This window comes from Chionomys nivalis, chromosome 8, assembly GCF_950005125.1.
Source record: "Chionomys nivalis chromosome 8, mChiNiv1.1, whole genome shotgun sequence".
NCBI classification, from domain to species: Eukaryota; Metazoa; Chordata; class Mammalia; order Rodentia; family Cricetidae; genus Chionomys; species Chionomys nivalis.
The window spans coordinates 76,320,109-76,343,000 of record NC_080093.1 but is presented as its reverse complement, the minus strand read 5'-3'; the positions used below and the strand labels follow the sequence as shown (position 1 = coordinate 76,343,000).

Below are 22,892 nucleotides of genomic sequence, written 5' to 3'. Positions count from 1 at the left end.
AAAGCTTAACACAAAATATCCAAAAATATGGAACACCATGAAAAGACAAAACCTAAGAATAATAGGTATAGAAGAAGTTCAACTCAAAAGCACAGAAAATATATTCAACAAAATCATAGAAGACTTTCCCAACCTAAACAAAGATATGCCTACGAAGATACAAGAAGTATACAGAACACCAAACAGACTGGATCAAAAAAAGTCCCCTCACCACATAATCAAAACACTAAACATACAGAATAAAGAAAGATTATTAAGAGCTACAAAGGAAAAAGGCCAAGTAACATATAAAGGCAGACCTATCAGAATTACAGCTGACTTCTCATTGGAAACAATGAAAGCCAGAAAGTCATGGTCAACCGTTGTGCAGACATTAAGAGACCAGGGATGTCAGCCCAGACTGCTATACCCAGCAAAACTTTCAATTACCATAGAAGGACAAAAAAAGATATTCCATGACAATACCAGATTTAACCAATAGCCACAAACCTAGCCCTACACAAAGTACTAGAAAGAAAACTCCAATCCAGAAAAGTTGGCTACATCAACAAAAACACAGACAATTGATGTTCTCACAGAAGCAAATACCAAAGAAGGGGAAAAACACACAATTTAACATCACCAACAGTGAAAACTAAATTAACAGGAGATAGCAATCACTGGTCATTAATATCCCTTAATATAAATGGACTCAACTCACCTATAAAAAGACACAGGCTAACAGATTGGATACAAAAACAGAATCCATCCTTCTGCTACATACAAGAAACACACCTCAACCTCAAAAACAGACATTGCCTCAGAGTAAAGGGTTGGGAAAAAATCTCCAATCAGGTGAACCTAAGAAACAAGCTGGTGTAGCTATCCTAATATCTCACAAAATAGACTTCAAACTAAAATCAATCCAAAGAGACAAAGAAGGACATTTCATATTAGTCACAGGAAAGATCCATCACTGAACATCTATGCCCCAAACACAAGGGCACCCTCATCTGTAAAAGAAACACTATTAAAGCTTAAATCATATGTTAAACCCAACACACTAATAGTGGGAGACTTCAACACTCCACTCTTACAACTGGACAGGTCAGTCAGACAAAAAATTAACAGAGAAATAAGGGAACTAGCAGATGTTATGACTCAAATGGACTTAACAGACATCTATAGAATATTCCATCCAAACTGAAAAGAATATACATTCTTCTCAGCACCTCATGGAACCTTCTCAAAAATTGACCACATACTCACTAACAAAAAAAAAAACCTCAACAGATTGTAACCCCAAGTAATTATCAGATCACCATGGCTTAAAGCTAGAATTCAAGAGCAATACTAATTCCAGAAAGTCCACAAACACATGGAAATTAAACAGTGATCACCTGAATCATCAATGGGTCAAGGGAGAAATTAAAGACTTCTTAAAATTCAATGAAAATAACTACACAACATACCCAAATTTATGGGACACAATAAAAGCAGTGTTAAGATGAAAGTTCATAGCACTAAATGCCTACATAAAGAAGCTGGAAAAATAGTGGTGCACAGCTTTAATCCCAGCACCTGGGAAGAAGAGGCAGGTGGATATCTATGAGTTTGAGACCAGCGTAGTCTACATAGTGAGTTCCCAGACAGCCAGGAACTGTCTCAAAAAAATACTATATTCTTAATCTGTGGTTTGGTTTGTGAATTATACAGTGAGATTATTGTAAAGATTAATGATACTGTGAAATTCTTTTTTAAAAATCCATTGTTAGAATTTGGAAAACAAAATGTTAAGTGGAAAAATAAAAACCCACAACTTTTTATCCTTCCCTTCCAATACAGGTTCTAGGCAATATACTACCTAGAATGGCTCACTGACATTTTCTGTTTTATCCTAGGTGATATAAATGATTACATATTGGGAAGTAAAGAGTGTCGTAACTTCTGCATTATTGCACTTTCTATTAAAGTTGAGAAAAACAAAACAGTGCTCACTGTTTTCTTCAATAATGAGGCATACCATTCATCTGCAATATCCCTGGCAGTATTAGACAACATTCTTTTTATGACCCTTTCTGGACCTAATGCTTCCATCACTGTCTTCAATAAGCCTCAGCCTCACCCTTATAATGGTCCTAACATAGTGTATGTATGATTTTTCTTTTTCTGAAATTGAGTCTTATCATACCTTTGCTTTTTGACCATACACATTTGAAAAACAGCTAATGCCAGTATTTCCTACCTATATCTCATAGCTTATTTCATATTTTATTTCATCTTTTGTAGGCCTGTAAGTGGATTACAAATAGTACAGTGTTTGGCTTTTGGCATTTCTGTGGTGGTGGGGACCTTTAGTCTCCAGACAGTGACTGAAAGGATCAGTCAAGCCAAGGACATCCAGTTCCTGAGTGGTGTGTGTGTGCTCACATACTGGCTTTCTGCCTTGTTGTGTGACCTCATCTTCTTCTCCATCCCCTCCTGTGTACTACTGGTGAGTATTAGCCACAGTTGCATCAAAAGTCTTTTTCCTTCTGTTGTCCATACTAATTTCTACTCAAATAATTGTATCCTAAAATGAAAGTAATCAAGTAATCTGAAACTACTTTGGCTTGCCATGTCAGAAATTTACTATAGACCCTCATAAAAAAAAAAAAATACTGCCTCAGATTCTTTCACTGAGGAGAATCATTTCCTGCCATATATTTGTTTAACAATATGCCCTTGTCAAAATCTGCTCTAAAATCTGTTAACTTGCGCTGATAAGTTAATTACAACTAGGCCAATGCCTGCTCAGTCCTCTCAGGACCATCAGGAAAATTGGGGCTGAACGACATAGTTTAGACTCAAGATTTAAGGCCAGCTTCTATTACTGTTCATCCTCCACACTTACAGTCCATGTTTATCAAGGATGATCACCAAAGAAGAATGCATTTTGTCTTGGCAGTCATTTTGAAACACTGAGAGAGTGGTCTGGAGAGTATGTATGTAAGAATTATGCCATCTCTTAATGTAATTATTTTTGTTTTTTGTTTTTTGTTTTTTTTTTTTTTTTTTTTTTCGAGACAGGGTTTCTCCGTAGCTTTTGGTTCCTGTCCTGGAACTAGCTCTTGTAGACCAGGCTGGTCTCGAACTCACAGAGATCCACCTGCCTCTGCCTCCCGAGTGCTGGGATGTAATTATTTTATTCACTAGTAAACAATAGCAATCATTATTTTCTTTACGTCTTTTGAGTAAACAGGATGCAAAGACTACATAGTTGAGGGGAATGAGATATGAATAAAAGAAGTTAATCCCTTTCTAAATAGAAGGTGTGGAAGACAAATACTGTAAATAATACATTGTCTCAACCCCCACAACATTTACTGTTTCTGTTGACACAGAACTGAAAATAGAATAGTAGAAAGAATACCAACTACCATTAGGAAATATGAACTATGAATTACCAACTACCATTGGGAAATATGAACTATGAATTACCAACTGGAGATTATGATTTTTGAAAAAAATATCAGTTTTGTTCCCACAAGAAAATTCATATTTATTTATATCATTCATATTTATAGTCCAAGAATTGTTTCTGAAGATGACTCAGGGCCTTAACAGCTATAAGAGGCTCATGAGCACCAGGGTCCAGGAGGAGTGATTATATGAGAAACAAATAGTGTGTGTTCTGTGTGTTACACAGAGAAGTCGCAAGGTGGAGAGAGGAGCACTTTTTTTTGATATGCAAGCCTGGCTACTATTGCCAATGCCAGTCTCTGGTACATAGTTCATGTCCAATAGACATGGGCAAGAGAAGCTCACCATCTTGTTGAGGATCTATTTTCAAATCTTTCACTAATTCAGGTCTGCTACCTAACTTTATAATCTCTCCTCTATGCAAGATGACAGCAGAAGCTGTCAACCCTGGTGATCTTAGTTTAATCTCCAGGACCTACATAGTGGAATGAGAGAGCTGGCTCCTGCAAGTTGTCCTCTGATGTCTGCATGCCCACACACACACTATAAATTAATGGAAAAATTTAATCTAAAATCAATTGAACTTGAATCTTTTCATGTCCATGCTTAGGTATTACTTTTTTCTGTGGTTCTCAAAACTTGGCTGACATACTTATATTATTTCCTGGATGGAAGATAAAAAGCAAGATATAAACAAAAGCATATATTTTCAACATTTATCCCAATATCACTATGTATGGCTAATGACCAATGTTATTTCTCATGTTTGTCTTTATGTAACACCACAAACATTTGACATGACTCATCATATTTATAGACAGAAAACTGAGGCTCAGAGAAATTACTGCTCTACTTTTAACCACCTAGGACAGTCAGAACTTCAGAGCTACTCTTAAACCCATTGTCACGCATATTTAGAGTCATCCTGAAAAGTATGTTCAGTTTATTTCTGTTGCCATATTCACAATTAGCTCCTTTTTAATTTTTGAGATTATAATTAATGTCAATTCCCCCTTCTCTTTCCTCCCTTGACTCTTTCCCATATATTCTCTCTTACTGTCTTACAGATTCAGTGGCCTCTTTTTTCCTTTTATTGTTGATGTATATGTGCATGTGTCTGCCTGTCTGTCTGTCTGTCTGTGTGTATTCCTAAATACATAAATACAACCCTCTCGGTCTGTATACTGTTACTTACGTACCTATGTTTTTAGGACTGACCATTTGGTATTGGATAACGGATTAGCCTTCTCTCACTCTTAGCATCCCTTGGTAGTCTGTAGTTCTTTGTCTAGGGATAAGGTCTCCTGAGCGTTCCTTACATCCACTTTAGGATGTCTATTAGTATTGTCCTTATTCAAGTCATGTTTAGGCATTCACATAGTAAGAATTTGTGGGTTTATGGCTTCTGACATTAGTAGGAGACACAATCTCACAGCAAACTACCTGTTCCTCGGTCTCTTAACAATATTTCCATTCCTTTCAAAGTGGGAGCTTTAACTGCATGAGAAACGTTGTATCATTTGGGACTGGGATCCACATTCTACATTTTGATTAATTGTGGTTTTCTATAATTGTCTCTATCTGTTGGAGAGTTTCCTTGGTGAGGGGTTAGGACTACATTTATCTGTGAATTAAAAGACAAACATTTAGAGTGCAGTTACTTTTATGCTGGTGGCTGTTGAAGATCCATGACTTCACTAACCTTGAGTAGTTGGGTAGGTTCCCAGCATAAGGTAAGATTGCCTTCTTTTTTGTTTGTTTTGAGAAAAGTTTTCTCTGTGAAACAGCCCTAGTTATCCTTCTTGTTGAGTGGGTCTTAAATGCAATTAAAGTGCTGTTGCTCACCACCAAGGTATGCTTGCTAATATGGTCATCATTGCAGTTCTTAGGTGTGATAGCTGGGTAGAACTACTGGTTCCTTCCCTCCTTTGGAAGCTTACATGATACCTTATGGTAAATAAAACTAGTCTTCAGGGAAGAACACTGGGTCAGATCCAGTTCAGCACCTCTGGACCTTGTGTCTGAAGTGCATGATGTCTTTGGGAATAGGGACACACCTTCCACATCTGAAGGGGGATTAGAAGCAATGGCAATAGCAATAAGTTATATAATGTTTTAGGAGTCTCTTGGACAGCCCGGGTCAGCAACTCAAAAAGGGCTTTCTCATGCCTAGTGTTGGGGACTTTGATAGGTGGTCTATGACTATAGGAAGGACTATTGTCAGCCCAGATGAGATTTTTTTAAACTATGTATATTTTAAAAATAGTTTAAATAAAAAAGTTATATATTAACAAAATGTCCTTACTTTTATTTTACCCTCTTTCTTCTGTATCTCCCTCTTGCCTAATTAGAGCCCCTATTTTCCCACTTCACCCTTTAGATAACTCGTGCCCTCCTATTCCCCTCTCTATCCTCCCACACTAAACAGTTGTCCAATTTTACTCTCCTGGTTTCTATAGTTACTCCAGGTTATATATTAATATATAAGTATTTGGAACTATGAACTTCAAATGAGAGAGAACGTATAAGATTCATCTTTCTGTTTCTGGTTTGCCTCATACAATGTAATATTTTCTAGTTCCATCCATTTAACCTACAAATTCCTTTTTTCCTTACAGCTGTATAGTATTCTGTAGTCTGTATGTAACACATTTGCTTTACCTATTCATCAGTTTTAAGACGTATAGGTTGTTTCCATTTTCTAGCTGTTGTGAATAGAACAGCATTGAACATGGCTTAGCAAGTAAATGTGAAATAAGACAGCGAGTCCTTCAGGACTGCTGCAGCTAGGCCATAGACAGTGAGTCCTTCAGGACTGCTGCAGCTAGGCCATAGACAGCGAGTCCTGCAGGACTGCTGCAGCTAGGCCATAGACAGCGAGTCCTGCAGGACTGCTGCAGCTAGGCCATAGACAGCGAGTCCTGCAGGACTGCTGCAGCTAGGCCATAGACAGCGAGTCCTGCAGGACTGCTGCAGCTAGGCCATAGACAGCAAGTCCTGCAGGACTGCTGCAGCTAGGCCATAGACAGCGAGTCCTTCAGGACTGCTGTAGTTAGGTCATAGGGAGATTTTTTTCTTTTTTTTAGTTTTTGGTTTTCCACCCTGATTTCTCAAACAGTTCGCAATCCCTCCAACAGTGGATGAGGGTTTGGTTCTCCCCACATCTCCTCCAGCAGTCCTTGCCATTCTGACTGAGGTAAGAAGAAATCTCAAAGTCATTTTGAGTTGCATTTCCCTAATTAATAGAGATGATGAAATTTCTGTGAGATATTACTTAGCCATTTTTAAGGGTTGTTTGAGTTTTTTTGTTTGTTGTTTTGTGTTTGTTTTGTTTTCTTTATTTGGATGATTTATCTGGGTTCTGGTTTGTGGCTCTGGGTTTTTTTTTTTTTGAGTTATTTATATTTTCTTGGTAATAATCCTTTGTTGGATGTACAGCTGACAAAGATTCTTTTCCACTCTCTGGGTTTCCTCTTCATCTGATCATTTCTTAAAAAAAATAAATAATAACTTTTTTCATTTATTTTACATACCAACCAGTTTCCCCTCCTTCTGTTCTTCCTATCCCCACTCCATTCTCATCTACCCCCTCCCCATCCACTCCTCCATCTCCATTCAGAAGGGGACAGGCCTCCCATGGGCTTGCTCAAAGCATGGCACATCAAGTTGAGGCAGGACCTAGATCCTCCCCTTAAGTCAAGGTGGAACCAGGTAATCCAGCATGGGGAATGTGTTATCAAAAGCCAACTAAGTCCCAGGGAGAGGTCCTGCTTTCACTGTTAGAAGCCTTACTAAGAGATCAAGCTGCATGATTGTCACACAACGGTTGGCACACATGTGCAGAGAGCCTCGGTCGATCCCATTCAGGCTCCCTGACCATTGGTCCAGCATCCACGACTCCCGCAAGCTCAGGTCAGCTGTCTCTGTGGGTTCTCCCATCATGATCCCCCTGGCTGGTACAATCCCTCCTCCCTTTCTTCTGCAAGACTCTTGGAGCTCAATATAGTGCTTGTCTGTGGATCCTTGCCTCTCCTTCCACCAGTTACTGGATAGAGTATCTCAGATGGTAATTAGGAAAGTCACCAATCTGCTTAGTAGATGGCCAGTTCAGGCACCCTCTCCACCATTGCTACAAGTCTTAATTGGGGTCATCTGATGTAGGAATGTCATCTGTCTATGTGTTACTTTCATTGGTTAATAAAGAGACTGCCTTGGCCTTTTAATATTAGGTGGGCAGAGTAGACAGAACAGAATGCTGGGAAGAAGGGAAGTGAGGCAGACACCATGATTCTTCGACCCAAGACTGATGTAGGCTAGAATCTTTCCCGGTAAGCCACCACCTCATGGTGCTACACAGATTATTAGAAATGGGTTAATCAAGATGTGAGAGTTAGCCAATAAGAGACAATGTTTAAAAGAATACAATTTGTGTGGCATTATTTCGGGGCATAAGCTAGCCATGCGGGAGCGAGCAGGACGAAAAGCAGGCCTGCTCACCTCGTCACTACAGTCATCCTTGTGGGTTCCTGTTGTTTTCTGACCCCAGGTTTCTCCCTAACCCCAAAATGTGCCCCCATCAAGACATCTCTTTTGTTACTCTCCACTTCCATCCTGCTTCCAATCCCCCTACCACACCTAACCCACCCATTTCTCCATCCCCCCCTCCCAAACTGCTGCGCCTAGTTTACTCAGGAGAATTTTTCTACTTCCCCTTCCCAGGGAAATCCATACATACCTTTTTGAACTCTCCTTGTTATCTAACCTCTCTGGGGCTGTGGACTGTAGGTTGATTATCCTATACTTTACTCTTAATAACCACCTATAAATAAGTTCATACCATGTTTGTCTTCCTGGGTCTGGGTTACCTCACTCAGAATGATTTTTTTTCTAGTTCCATCCATTTGCCTGCAAATTTCATGAGGTCATCATTTCTTGCAGCTGAGTAATACTCAATTGTGTAAATGTACCACATTCTCGTTATTCATTCTTCAATTGAGGGGCATCTAGGTTGCTTCCAGGTTCTGGATATTATGAATAAGGCTCCTGTGAACATAGTTGAGCAAGTTCCCTTGATATATGATTGTGCATCCTTTGGGTATATGTATAAAATTGATATAGCTGGGTCTTGAAGTAAATTGATTAACAATTTTCTAACAAATCACCTTACCATTTCTTTAGCTAGGCAGATGTTTTTTAGTTTTATAAAGCTTTTTTCATAAACTTTAAAAAGTTTTTAAAGTTTAGTTTTACGAAGACTCACATGCCAAAATTCTAGGGCAAATGAAGTCCTGTTCAGAAAGTGCTTTTCTACATCTATACATGGAAGACACTACCTTGGGTTTCACTAGCAATTTCAGTGCTTCAGGCTTCACACTTAGGTCTTGATTATTTGGAATTAGATTTTGTACAAAGTGATAGATACAGGTCATATCACTCTCCTGCACGTAGGCATTCAGTATTGCAAGCACTATTTGTTGAAGATTCTGTCTTTTCTCTGGTTGTCATCTTTTGCATCGTTTTCAGATTTAAGTAACTGAAGTTATGTGTCCTCATATTTGAATCTTAAGTTGTGTTCCATTGATATACATGTCTGGTTTTGTGCCAATATCATATTGTTTTTATTACTATAGTCCTACACTATATCTGTAATAGTAATCTCTCCAGAGTTGTTATGGGGTTTTTTTCAGGATTATTTTGGCCATTTGGGCGTTTTGTGATTCTAAATGAATTTTAGGTGTTTTATTTTCTATTTCTGCAAAGAATGAGATGGGAGTGTTTGATTGGGGTTGCATTGAATCTGTAAATAGTTTTTGGTAAAATGGTTATTTTCACAATGTCAATTATTCCAAATTCATGAGCAAAGAATTTCTTCCCATTTTCTAGTGTCTTTCTCTGTATCTTTTTTGTCTTTGATCATGGCTGTGGGAAATACAGCCTATTTCAAAGAGAAGAAAAATGGAAAGAGGAGCTCAATTACTGTGCTCATTGTAATATTCTCAGCTGGGAAATAGTTCACCTAAGTTCACTCTAAAGCTTAAACATGACCCAAATTGGTAGCTAATCGTTCTGGCCTAGTTGAAACAGTGTCTATGCACAGTATCCTTCACCTTGGTTTTACCCCTCTATTCTCTGTCCCAGGGTGTATTCAGAGTCTGCCAAGTGGATGCATTTGTTGTGAGTTACAACTTTGTGGACACAATGCTGATTTTCATGCTGTATGGCTGGTGTGTGGTCCCTCTCACGTATCTTGGAAGCTTCCTGTTCCAGAGCAGCACCACTTCCTACATCAAGCTCACACTGTTTAACTACTTCTCAACTATTTTCAGTATCGTCATTTCTACTATACTGAAATTTTATGGTAAGAACACCATATAATTTTCCCCTTTTCCATAAAATACATTGAATAAATGGGGATAAAATCACATAGGAATTAAAAAAATAACTGATAAGCACTTTTCAATTATCTGAAAACCTATGATTTTGGAAACACCAAATATTTGTTGAGACTTAGAGATGAAGGAAAGGGAGGAAGAGGAAGAAAAAGAGAAAGTGATGGGCATGGTCGACCGGTAGTTAGAATTAACCAGACCAGTTCAAAATCAAGGAATATAATTAAATAATTGGGAAAAAGAGAAACTCACACAACCAGGGTCCAGTGAGCACCAAGTGCAGCCGAGACAGAGAGATAAAAGAGATAAGGGGCGGGCACCCAGGTCCTTCTTCCTTGGCCCCAGGCGGCCACACCCTAGCCAAATGTGATTGGCTGAACTTCCCCATCATTCCCCCTTTTGTCTAAACAGGATCAAACCAAACCCAATACAACTATATACAATATGAATAGATACCAAATATAAAATTACAAGCAACAAACAATATTAAGCAAGAAACATATAACAAAAGTTTTACTAAGCCTTCTATTTCAAGGAGTTTAAATAATGTATTGAAATTAAGTTTAGCTAAATCATGAGGAGGGTAACTACAATTATCTAATCTTCAACTTCATCAAAGATCTGAGAAAGGAAGTAATATTACTTGATCAACCAGGAAGTACAAACGAGAAACTTCCAAAATGTGCAACAAATGACAGAGACAACTGATTGCCTGAGCAATCACCCAAAGTCTCATTTGCAATGTTGAAGCAACCAACTTTGGCTAAGGTCTAATGTAACTGACATACCATATTCAAAGGCAAGAAACTTTTTAGAACTATCTTAAACTGTCTTAGTAGGATAAGACAATCCTGTTTTTATCCATTTATGGATACTCTGTATCTCTGTCAGTGGTTGAGGTATGGGCTTTTCTTTGCCCAAAGGCAAGTTCTGCCAAGAAGAAGACAAGCTCCAAGTGGAGTGTCTTTGGTGCTCAACATTCTCTCGGGAGTAGAGCAGTGTTGCCAGGAGTGATTGTGTCTCACTACCACAGAACTCTAGGTTAGATTAAAGGCCATTTTCTACAGCTCTTCAAAGATGTTGAAGATTATACTATCTATACTAAATATAATCTCTATGTATCTAAATTACCTGATTAGCCTAAATATAAATATGACAAACATATATGAGTATTGATTTATAATTCTTGATACCTATCTAACTTGAGGACTAAGAGAATAAACAATTGTGCAATAAATGAGGACAATGACCTCCAAATGTAAACAATGTATATCATTACATAAACAATATATAAGTATCTTAATCAGAGGTAGAAATGTACACTGCAATATGGTATATATATATATCAATACAATATATATCAATAAATAACAAATGTTTTAAACAGAGGTAGAGGCATACTCGCATACAATATTCAGTATAATTTAACTTTGTATTAATATACAAGAAACAATACCAATATAACTTTCTAAAAACAATAACTCACAAATACCGATCTATTATCCCATCACCAATTATCCCTCTTTTTTTCTTTTGTTTTTTCAAAAACATTCCTGAGCCTATAAAATACCTCCCCCATCCCTCGACCATATACCAATTATAACCAACCTTTAAATGATGTCCCTAAACCTGAGGGCAAACTCTGCTGGGAGAGGGGATGTTGTCCTCTAAAATTGCTTCCAGCTGTCATGGGGGTGACATTCTTCTTAGGGGGTCCTGTGAAAGTAAATGATGGTAAAATTCCAAGATTAATATTTGGTCTGAGAAAATTGCAAATAGTCTCTGAGTGTTTTGAGGATGTCCGACCAGAGTGTTGTCAAAAATGTGCACCATTTGGAACTGTCTTGTGCAGCTGGTACCAAAAAGCAGGTCTTGTATTAGCACTATCAACATCACAACGTCATATTAACCAGGTGGAGTCGATGTTGTGGGGCCCCATCTTCATCCTGGAAACTTCAAAGTTTACTGCAGGAAAATTGTTTCTTATGGAAAATTTAAGCATTATCTATAAAGACATATACAGACATATATATATTCAATGAAAGGTATAATAAAGACAGAAACAGATATGAGGAAAGGCAAAGAAAGTTTATCAATTATTATTATTATTATTCTGTCCCATATCATGGCTCTTGACATGAGACAGAAACTCTGGGATATCTCTTACCAACAGACTTGGAATTGGAGAGGGACTGAGCCAGAGTCCAACTTCCAAAACCAGCTCTATATATTTATAAATAAATGCACATTAATACATATTTAAAAATATGTTTATAATACTTTCACTCACTGAACCTATTCAGTTTTATTGCTGATCCTTGTGTTGTATATAGTTTCCATCTGTCAGTATTCAAACATCCAGGGTCCCTTGAATTCTTTGAAGATGAGTGTTTACCTGCGGAGATAAGAAGAGAACCCTGCCCCCATCCTATATGTTTTTCTTACCAGCGGTATGATTGTCATCACTGTGGATGAATTGTCATTTATCCTTTCTAAGAGGTTCCTCCTCTTCAAACCGAACCTTTATTAATTTTGATGGTATCCACAATTTTTCTTCTCCTGTGGAAACAAGAGCAAAACCCCTTACCCAACACAGCACATTTCCTGGCTTCCATTGCGAGGTCAACACATCCTTGAAATAAACTGGTTGATTTAATTCAGCAGACTTTTCCATTATCAAATGTCTTTCTGCAGTCATTGTCCCCTTCTCATTAGCATTGAGAAAATTCAAGGTTAATAAAGCATTATATAACCTATTTCTGGGGGTATTTTCCACCCCTTTCTGTTTGTTTAATATATCCTTTATAGTGCAATTTGATCTTTCTATGACTGCTTGACCTGTAGGATTGTATGGTATACCTGTAACATGCTTAATATTATAATAAGCAAAAAACCGTTTCATTTTCCTAGAGACATAAGCTGAACCATTATCCATCTTTATTTGTGCAGGTATACCCATGATGGCCATGACTTCTAATAAATGAGTGATTACTGAATCAGCTTTTTCTGAGCTTAAAGCAGTTGCCCATTGAAAACCTGAATAGATGTCAATGGTGTGGTGTACATATTTTAATTTGTCAAATTCCGTGAAGTGGACCACATCCATCTGCCAGATTTCATTCCTTTGAGTACCCTTTGGATTAGTCCCTGCAGGCAGTGGTGTTTGCTTATAGAAAGAGCAAGTAGGGCATTTCTTAATAATCACCTTAGCTTGTTGCCACATAATAGAAAACTCTTTCTTCAAGCCTTTGCTATTGACGTGATTTTTTTTTATGAAATTTAGAGGCCTGCAGCACACTTCCAATCAACAATTGATCAATGTCTGCATTACTTTGTGCTAGAGGACCTGGCAGACCCATTTGGGATCGGATGTGTGTTATGTACATAGGGCAAAGCCTATTCCTGATCATGTCTTGTACCTGGATAAACAATGAAGTCAGTTCTGTATCATCTGGTATAAATTCAGCAGTTTCAATATGCAAGATAACTCTTTCTGCATATTGCGAGTCAGTAACTACATTAAGAGGTTCTTTAAAATCCCTTAGCACCATAAGAATGGCATATAATTCTGCCTTCTGGACAGAATCATAAGGACTTTGTTCCACCTTACTCAGTTCTTCTGATTTGTAACCTGCCTTCCCTGATTTATTAGCATCAGTATAAAATGTACAGGCTCCATTTATCAGAGCATCACAGACGATTTGAGGAAGAATCAAAGAATTTCTCTTTATAAAGTTAAGTCTATTGCTTTTGGGATAGTTGCTATTAATTTCTCCCAAAAAATTAGCACAAGTTCTTTGCCATAGTTCATTGTCTTCCCATAACTTTTTTATCTCATCAGTAGTGAAAGGCACTATAATTTCTGCTGGATCTATGCCTGCTAGTTGACGAAGCCTCAATTTACCTTTTATAATTAATTCAGAGATCTTTTCCACATAATTTTTTAATTTTTTACTTGGTTTATGTGGTAAAAACATCCATTCTAAGTTAATATCATCTTTCTGCATTAAGATTCGTAGAGGCATTACCATCCCTGACTTCAAACTCTATTACAGAGCTACAGTATTGAAAACAGCTTGGTATTGGCATAAAAACAGAGAAGTCGACCAATGGAATCAAATAGAAGACCCGGACTTTAACCCACAAACCCATGAACACCTGATTTTCGATAAAGGAGCTAAAAGTATACAATGGAAAAAAGAGAGCATCTTCAACAAATTGTGCTGGCAAAACTGGATGTCAATCTGTAGAAGAATGAAAATAGATCCATATCTATCACCATGCACAAAACTCAAATCCAAATGGATTAAAGACCTCAATATCAGTCTGAACACACTGAACCTGATAGAAGAGAAAGTGGGAAGTACTCTACAACACATGGGCACAGGAGACCACTTCCTACGTATAACCCCAGCAGCACAGACATTAAGGGTATCATTGATTAAATGGGACCTCCTGAGACTGAGAAGCTTCTGTAAGCAAAGGACACTGTCACTAAGACAAAAAGGCAACCCACTGACTGGGAGAAGATCTTCACCAACCCCGCAACTGACAAAGGTCTAATCTCTAAAATATATAAAGAACTCAAGAAACTAGATCGTAAAAGGCTAAGCAACCCAATTATAAAATAGGGCACTGAGCTGAACAGAGAATTCTCAACATAAGAAGTTCAAATGGCCAAAAGACACTTAACTTCCTTAGCGATCAGGGAAATGCAAATCAAGACAACTTTAAGATACCATCTTACACCTGTCAGAATGGCTAAAATAAAATAACAGCAATGATAGCCTCTGCTAGAGAGGTTGTGGAGAAAGGGGTACACTCATCCATTGCTGGTGGGAATGCAAACTTGTGCAACCACTTTGGAAAGCAATATGGCGGTTTCTCAGGAAATTCGGGATCAACCTACCCCTGGACCCAGCAATACCACTCTTGGGAATATACCCAAGAGATGCCCTATCATACAACAAAAGTATATGCTCAACTATGTTCATAGCAGCATTGTTTGTAATAGCCAGAACCTGGAAACAACCTAGATGCCCTTCAATGGAAGAATGGATGAAGAAAGTATGGAATATATACATATTAGAGTACTACTCAGCAGTAAAAAACAATGACTTCTTGAATTTTGCATGCAAATAGACGGAAATAGAAAACACTATCCTGAGTGAGGTAAGCCAGACCCAAAAAGAGGAACATGGGATGTACTCACTCATATTTGGTTTCTAACCATAAATAAAGGACATTGAGTCTATAATTTGTGATCCTAGAGAAGCTAAATAAGAAGGTGAACCCAAAGAAAAACATATAGGCATCCTCCTGGATATTAACCTTCATCAGGCAATGAAAGGAGAGAGAGACAGAGACCCACATTGGAGCACCGAACTGAAATCTCAAGGTCCAAATCAGGAGCAGAAAGAGAGAAAGCACGAGCAAGGAACTCAGGACTGCAAGGGGTGCACCCACACACTGAGACAATGGGGACATTCTATCGGGAACTCACCAAGGCCAGGTGGCCTGGGTCTGAAAAAGCATGGGATAAAACCGGACTCGCTGAACATAATGGACAATGAGGACTACTGAGAACTCAAGAACAATGGCAATGGGTTTTTGATCCTACTGCACGTACTGGCTTTGTGGGAGCCTAGGCAGTTTGGATGCTCACCTTACTAGACCTGGATTGAGGTGGGTGGTCCTTGGACTTCCCACAGGGCAGGGAAACCTGATTGCTCTTCGGGCTGACGAGGGAGGGGGACTTGATTGGGAGAGGGGAAGGAAATGGGTGGCGGGGAGGAGGCAGAAATCTTTAATAAAGAAATAAATAAATTTAAAAAAAATAAATATTGTAACTGTAAAAAAAATTCCTTGAAGGCAATATGACAAGAATACAACTAAGCTTGGATTCATCCTATCCACATGTGACTCCTGTAATTTTTCTTCAACCATTGTCAGTTCCTTTTCTGCTTCAGCTGTTAATTCTCTGGGACTGTTCAAGTCTTAATCACCATCTAGAGTTTTGTTTAAATGAATTATTAGATCAGGTGTTATCCCAACAGCCGGTCTTAGGCTGGAGATATCTCCTAACAATCTGAAACTCATTAAGAGTCCGTAACTAATCTCTCCTAATTTCTACCTTTTGTGCCTTAATTTTTTTTTTTTTTGTAAACCTATTTTATAACCTAGATAATTGACAGAATCTCCTCTCTGTATTTTTTCAGGAGCAATCTGCAATCCCCATTTAGGTAAAACTATCTTTACTTTTTCAAACAGTCTTTCTAAAGTATCTATATTTGAATCAGATAGCAAAATATCATCCATGTAGTGGTAAATTATAGACTTAGGAAATCGCTTGACTTACAAAATATTGACACAAGGTGGAGCTATTTAACATGACCTGTGCGAGGACAGTCCACTGGTACCTCCCCTAGTAGGCTGAGAGTTATTATAAGTAGGCACTGTGAAGGCAAACTTTTCTCTATCCTTTTCTTGTAAAGGTATAGTGAAGAAACAATCCTTTAAATCAATAACTATGATAGGCCATCCCTTTGGTAACAGAGAGGGCAGAGGAATTCCAGATGGCAGAGGGCCCATAGGTTGAATAATCTTGTTGATAGCCCTAAGATCTGTCACCATTCTCCATTTACAGATTTTTTTCTTAACAACAAATACAGGAGAATTCCAAGGGCTGGTAGATTCTTCTATATGTCGAGCATCTAATTGCTCTTGTACCAGCTGTTCTAAAGCCTGCAACTTTTCCTCAGCTAAAGGCCATTGCTTGAGCTATATTGGTTTCTCAGTCAACCATTTTAGAGGCAGGGCTGTTGGTACCTCTGAAGGGTCATCAATTGCTTTGTGTTCTTGTACAGCCCAAATGGCCGGTTTCTGCCATCTGTAATATCTTTTAATATTTTCCTCAGAAATATAGGCTTTAGAAGCAGCAGGAATGCTAATCTGGGTATTCCATTGCTGCAATAGGTCATGACCCCATAAATTCACTGCAATATTGGCTACATATGGCCTTAGTTTTCCTATTTGCTCTTCTGGCCCTATGCATTCAACCCATCTCAGGCTTTGTCTTACCCGAGATAGGGTTCCAATTCCCACGAACTGAACATCTACCTCCTGAAGAGACCAATTTGGATGCCAAGATTCTGGAGTAATGATACTTACATCCACACCTGTGTCCAGTAAGCCTTCAATAAAAAATGCCATTTATACACACTCTTAGCTTTGGTCTTTGTTCATTTATAGAAGTCTGCCAGAATATATGTTTCCTCTGTCCTATCATATTCCTTGACTCATCCTCCACATTTATCTCATCCTTCAGACCATTGTTGCTTTTGACAGCAGGCATGGAGCCTTCTAATTTTCCTGACGAGACATGTTCTCCACAGTAACCAGAAATGACTGGACCACATTCGCCATGGGGGCCTGCAAGAGGTCCCCCATTGCGTTTTCTGATGGTAACAGGTTGCCCTGTCTCTCTCTTGTTGATCTACATTCATTTGTCCAATGTCTGCCTTTTCCACATCTCCTCCATAAACCTGAAGGCTGAGTCCTCCTGTTCCTGTTATTCCTAGAAGAGACATTATTCCTGGAAATCCATTGTCTGCAATCCCTTTTCATATTTCCATTTTACCACAATTAAAACATTTGGTATCTTGATGCCTTCTCTTACCACTGGAAATTGCTTCTCCTACCCACACTTCAGTGCCATAATCAAATGTATCGACATTCATTGTATGCAAGACCCATTCCTCCAAGGGCACTGATCTGATCTTTAAAGGCCCCAGGATCCTTTTGCACTCTATGTTGGCATTCTCATAAGCCAAACATTCAATTATTATACGTCTGGCTTCTGGATCAGTTATCCCTATTTGTACAGCCTTAGTTAGTCTTTGTAAAAAGTCACTAAAGGGTTCTCTCTGGCCCTGTTTACCCCTGAGATATGATTCCACTCTCTGTCCTGGGTCCTGAGCCCTGTCCCAAGCCTTTAAAGCTGCTGTGGCACATACGGATAAGATGTGGTCATCATAAAGAGCTTGGTCCTGGGGATCAGAGTAAAGTTCGTCACCTAGAATTTGATCTAGGGAAATCTCAGTTCCTTTCACTCTTTCCTGCTGTTCTAAAAATCTAACCTCCCCTTTGAAAAGGCATCTCCAATACAATTGAGGGCTGCTTTCTAGGACAGCTGAGATTAATTGAGCCCAATCGTGAGGTGTGGCCTTGTTACTGAGAGCCCAGGCTTTGACCATCTCTCTAACAAAGGATGAATGTAGTCTGTAATTCACAATCACTTGTTTAATTTCTTTCAGATTACTCATTCGTACAGGCTTCCATGTATGTTCCTTGATGACCCTAGGGTATTTGGAGCCAGCTACCTTTTCTGATGTTATTACTGGAAAGGCAGGTAGAACTGTGGGGAAGCTATCCCAGGGAATTTTACAAACTGACGGAGTTATATTTTGCCTTTCTACCTTTTGCTCCTGTTCGTCGAAGTCTATAATTTCCTCAGTCTTTTCAAATCTGTTTACCATTGCCCTCTGCAAGGCCTGAATCTCCTGTCCAGTATTATTCTCTAATGCCTTCATTGAGGATTCTAAGGTATGAAGTCCATTAGAGATAATATCTAATCCTTGGACATAATCTTCATGGCATGTATAGTGCCTTCTTGGATAGACAGTCTATCAATCAATCAATCTATCATACCCTTTTGACAAAGTCCAATTAGTACATTCAGCAGTTCGAATCCTCTCAAATAATGTTTCAGCACCTACAGTCATGGACTGGATTTTATGAGCCAAATTAGCCATTTCCTCCTCCAGAGCAACGAATTTCTCCTTAAATGAATTAATATTAGACTGTACCTTTTCAAAATTTAGCTCAGTTGACCGAGTCATATTAGACAAAGATCTAGTCTCCTCCTTGAGAACTCCAGTCTCTTTCTTGAGGAGGTTGGTGTCACTCTGAATTGTTTTTGAAATTACCTCAGCCAACTAAAAATTGTCAGGCAAGATGGTTGTGCCCCTCCTTAGATTTTCAGCTTCTTTTCTAAGAATCCTGAATTCAGTCTGTAAAGACTGCATCATTTTCCTATTGTCAAACCATATTATGAAAAAGCCATAAAATACAAGAAAAAAGGTGAATCCCAGAAATAGCCACGTGAGAAGGGTGTCATTCGCATCTTGTAAGACCTCCCACATGGAGTAAGTGAAAAGGCTATGAAAGCCTTGGAGGGTTAGGTTGTCTGACATTTTTCCTTAAATTTAAAATAAATCTTACCTGTGGTTTAATCAAATCAGCAAGAGTAGGTGCAATAACCATTGCCTGTTAGTAGGTGGTGGGGTGCACCTGAATCCACGTGGCAGGCAAATGAGAATGGGAGAAGAAATTCTGAAATATATACTCAAATCCAGAGGTTAAACTCATAGACCGTGTGCTGCGTGAATCACCCACTACAATAGCTGTAGAGCCAGGCACAGCCGGGCGCCGGTTGTGGTGACAGAGCCACCGCCACAGCGGGGCTTCGGGCCGCACCCAGGCACAGGGGCATTCGCGCTCGCTCGTCGGCACCTGTGGCGGCCTGCAGCCAGGCAGGGCAAGAACAAACAAGGGAGCGCAGCATAGAAGACCAGCAGGGGAAGAAGGGGGGACGGTCTGTGCGGAGGAGAGGCCTTCCACTCCCTCCCCTCGGCCACGGGAGAAAGCTGTACGGCAGGGGTGCAAGATTTGGTGCGTGTATCTAGAGCCTTAAAGGGCTCCAAAAAGCCCCAAGGTCGGCGCCAAATGACGGGCATGGTCGATCGGTAGTTAGAATTAACCAGACCAGCTCAAAAACAAGGAATATAATTTAATAATTGGGTAAATGAGAAACTCACACGACCAGGGGAAGGGAGTCCAGTGAGCACCACATGCAGCCGAGAGAGGCAAAACAAGGGGCGGGCACCTGGATCCCCAAGTCCTTCTTCCTTGGTCCCAGGTGGCCACAGTCTAGCTAAATGTGATTGACTGAGCTTCCCCATCAAGAAAGGAAAAGGAAAACAAAGAATAAAAAGGAAGGAAAGCAGTCACCTTTGTCAGAATCTACTCATTTGTGTGATTAATTCTGTTATTTTTCCACAAGTTATCTAGGTGGGTACATTTAGCAACAAATGCTGTGGTCTTAAGGATTGTCTAATAGTTTGTCTAAGAATGGCTTATTTATTTGAGGGGAAATTGTTTTTTATGAGGAAGTTCACTACTTTTCTAATAACTGAAACTAATATATTATTTTTTAATTACAGATAATGATGTTCCTGACTTCATCAGCAACCTCATAAATACAGCTTTAATGATACTGCCCAGTTACAACTTTGCAATGAGTATCAGCAAGTATTTTGATGACTATGAGGTGAAAACACTGTGCGCTAAGAAATTTAGAAGGACCTACATGGACTGTAGTGATTTGTGTGAGTATTGGGAACTCTTCAGGCCCATAAAAACACTATATTCCTTTTTACTTTCTACACTTCTACTAAGGTTATGTAAAGTAAGAAAAACCTGGTTTTCTTCCAGTTAAGTAGAATGAACTGAGTAGCAAATTGGAAACATACTAAACTTGTTCAATAAAATGTATGCAGAAAGTTTCTCAAATTTTGGGAAACCTATGGACAGAAGAAGGATTTACAAACCTCAAGTAGGCATGACCAGAGAGCACCTCGTGACATCACATTGTAGTTAAACTGTTAAGACTACAGGATAAAGAGTACTGAAAACTGCAAGAGAGGATTTCCAAATTACTTACAATGACTAATCCATCAGAATTATATCATACATCTCAATAGAAACCCTGGAAGCCATAAACACATGGTACAGTAGATGTGTTTGAAGCAATGGGAGTAAATTAACTGTTAACAAAATTTACTGTATTTTTCCAAGTTCACTTCTACAATCAATAGACATTGAAGACCTTCTAAGACAAAGTAATTCATGACCCCATAAAAGAGCACTGTAGAAAATATTTCAATAACCCTTATATATGGGTAAATAAGAAAGGCAGTCATAATCATGGGAACTCAGGAAAACATTTATTTATGAAAGGAATCATAAATGAGAACTAAGAAAGAAGTAAAAGCTGTCAGCTAAGTAAACCATTAAGCTCTAAGATGAATAAGAGATAAAGAAAAGAATAAACTGTATTCAAACAAACCAGAACAGTAACAATCATAAATGTTAATAGTCTAATTTCTCCAATTAATAGGTTCAGTTTAGCTGACTGAATTTGAAAACAAGATCCAAATGTTTATTATCCCCAATAGACACCTTGAAAGATACATGCAGACTAACAGCGAAGGGATAGGGGAAACATGAGAGAGCACAAGTCAGTGGCATGCTTGTGGATGGTGTGGACTGTGAGCCCAAAAAATTTAGGTGTAAGTTTACATTAGTATGATAGATGCCTAAGAGAGCAACTCGGGATTGCCAGTGGTAACCTCTTGGCTCTTTCAGTGCTCCGGCTGCCTTCTGAACAGTTTCAAAAGCATTTAAATTCATATAGTCACCTAGAGTAAGAGTATGTATTTTGATTTTTAAAAAGTACATTTTAAATAAAAAGCTAGTCCATATATATATGTGTGTGTGTGTGTATGTATATATATATACATATATATGTATGTATATATATATATAGAGAGAGAGAGAGAGACAGCCACTGCATACTCACGAAGGGAGCAGACTGTCTAGAAGATCTATAAGGTTACTGAGATGCCTCACAGGTAAGGGTACTATTGAACATAACAACCTGTATTTTGTTCCCAAGGAGAGAACCAACTCCTACAAGTTACCCTCTGACCTCTACATGTGACATGGTACACATGTTCTTATACATATATACACAGAAACATGCATAATAAGTAAATGTTAGAGTTTTAATTTAAAAACCTGCAACAATTATAAACACATTTCAACTAAGTACCCAGTGTCATAAAAACAAACACAATGACAGATTGGTCTAGAATCAACAATAGTGAATGGCTTCAAAACACTATTATTATTGATAGATTATCCAGATCTACCCTCTAAAAAAAACAATAGACAAACGATTCAGCGACAGTAGACATAAAGTGACAATTTCGTGAAAAGGCCATAGAATACATATTTTCCTTAGCAGCCAATTGAACCTTTTATAAAATCACATTACAGTCCATAAAGCAAATACTAAGAAATGTAAGAGAATAAAAGCAGTTTCTTGCATTTTAAAATAACAAGTCAACAACAAAAGAACTGTACAATATGAGGAGATTAGCGCTCTTAAATGATCAGTGAGTTACACCATGCTTAAATAATGAGTCCCTGAGAAACTCGTAGAGGGAACTTGAGAGTCCTAGAAGCAGGTGAAAATACAACACAACCTACCAGAGCCTTTGAGATACAGCAGAATCCGTCACAAGTGAGCTCTGCGTTCCTCTCCGCTCCCCTGCCTGCCTGCCTCTCCCCGCCCCTCAACCCTCTCCCAAGGTCCCCATGCTCCCAATCTACTCAGGAGATCTTGTCTTTTTCTACATCATGTAGATGCCTATATTTTTATAAAAAGAAATTAAGAGAATTCTTGAATAAATAACCTAATGGTGTGTCTTAAGGTTATAGAAAATCAAAATAAACCTAACCCCAAGTGAAAGCATAAATAATGAAGATGAGAAATGAAATTAAATGGAAATCAAAAAATCTAAATTACCCAAAATAGAACACTTAAATTTAGAAATTAAGACATGAAAAGGGTGATATTACACAGATCACCATTGAGAGCCTAAAGATCATTAGAAAACACTTTTGAAACTTACATTTCAATAAATTGGAAAGCCTAGGAGAAGGCTAGAATTATAAACACTTATTATCTAGCAGAATTGAACTGAGTGTATTTTTAAAACTTAAACAGATAAATGAAGGACAATATTGAAGCAATAATAGTCTCCCAACCAGCAAAATCTAGGACCTGGTAGATTGACTGCTGAATTCTGTCAGACATAAAAGCCAACAGCAGTACTTCTAATGTCATTCCTGATGCTGTGACAGACAGTCTGACAG

General features: G+C 38.5%; 1 protein-coding gene across 1 annotated transcript in view; it reads left to right on the top strand.

Moving 5' to 3' along the window:
• LOC130879912 (phospholipid-transporting ATPase ABCA3-like) overlaps positions 1 to 22,892 on the top strand; it is a 122,611-nt gene that overhangs the window by 74,950 nt on the left and 24,769 nt on the right. Inside the window, exons 19-22 of the mRNA XM_057778736.1 lie at positions 1,881 to 2,127; positions 2,269 to 2,473; positions 9,580 to 9,799; positions 20,114 to 20,278. Of these exons, the coding sequence (XP_057634719.1) occupies positions 1,881 to 2,127; positions 2,269 to 2,473; positions 9,580 to 9,799; positions 20,114 to 20,278 (837 nt within the window). The remainder of the gene's footprint in view (positions 1 to 1,880; positions 2,128 to 2,268; positions 2,474 to 9,579; positions 9,800 to 20,113; positions 20,279 to 22,892) is intronic.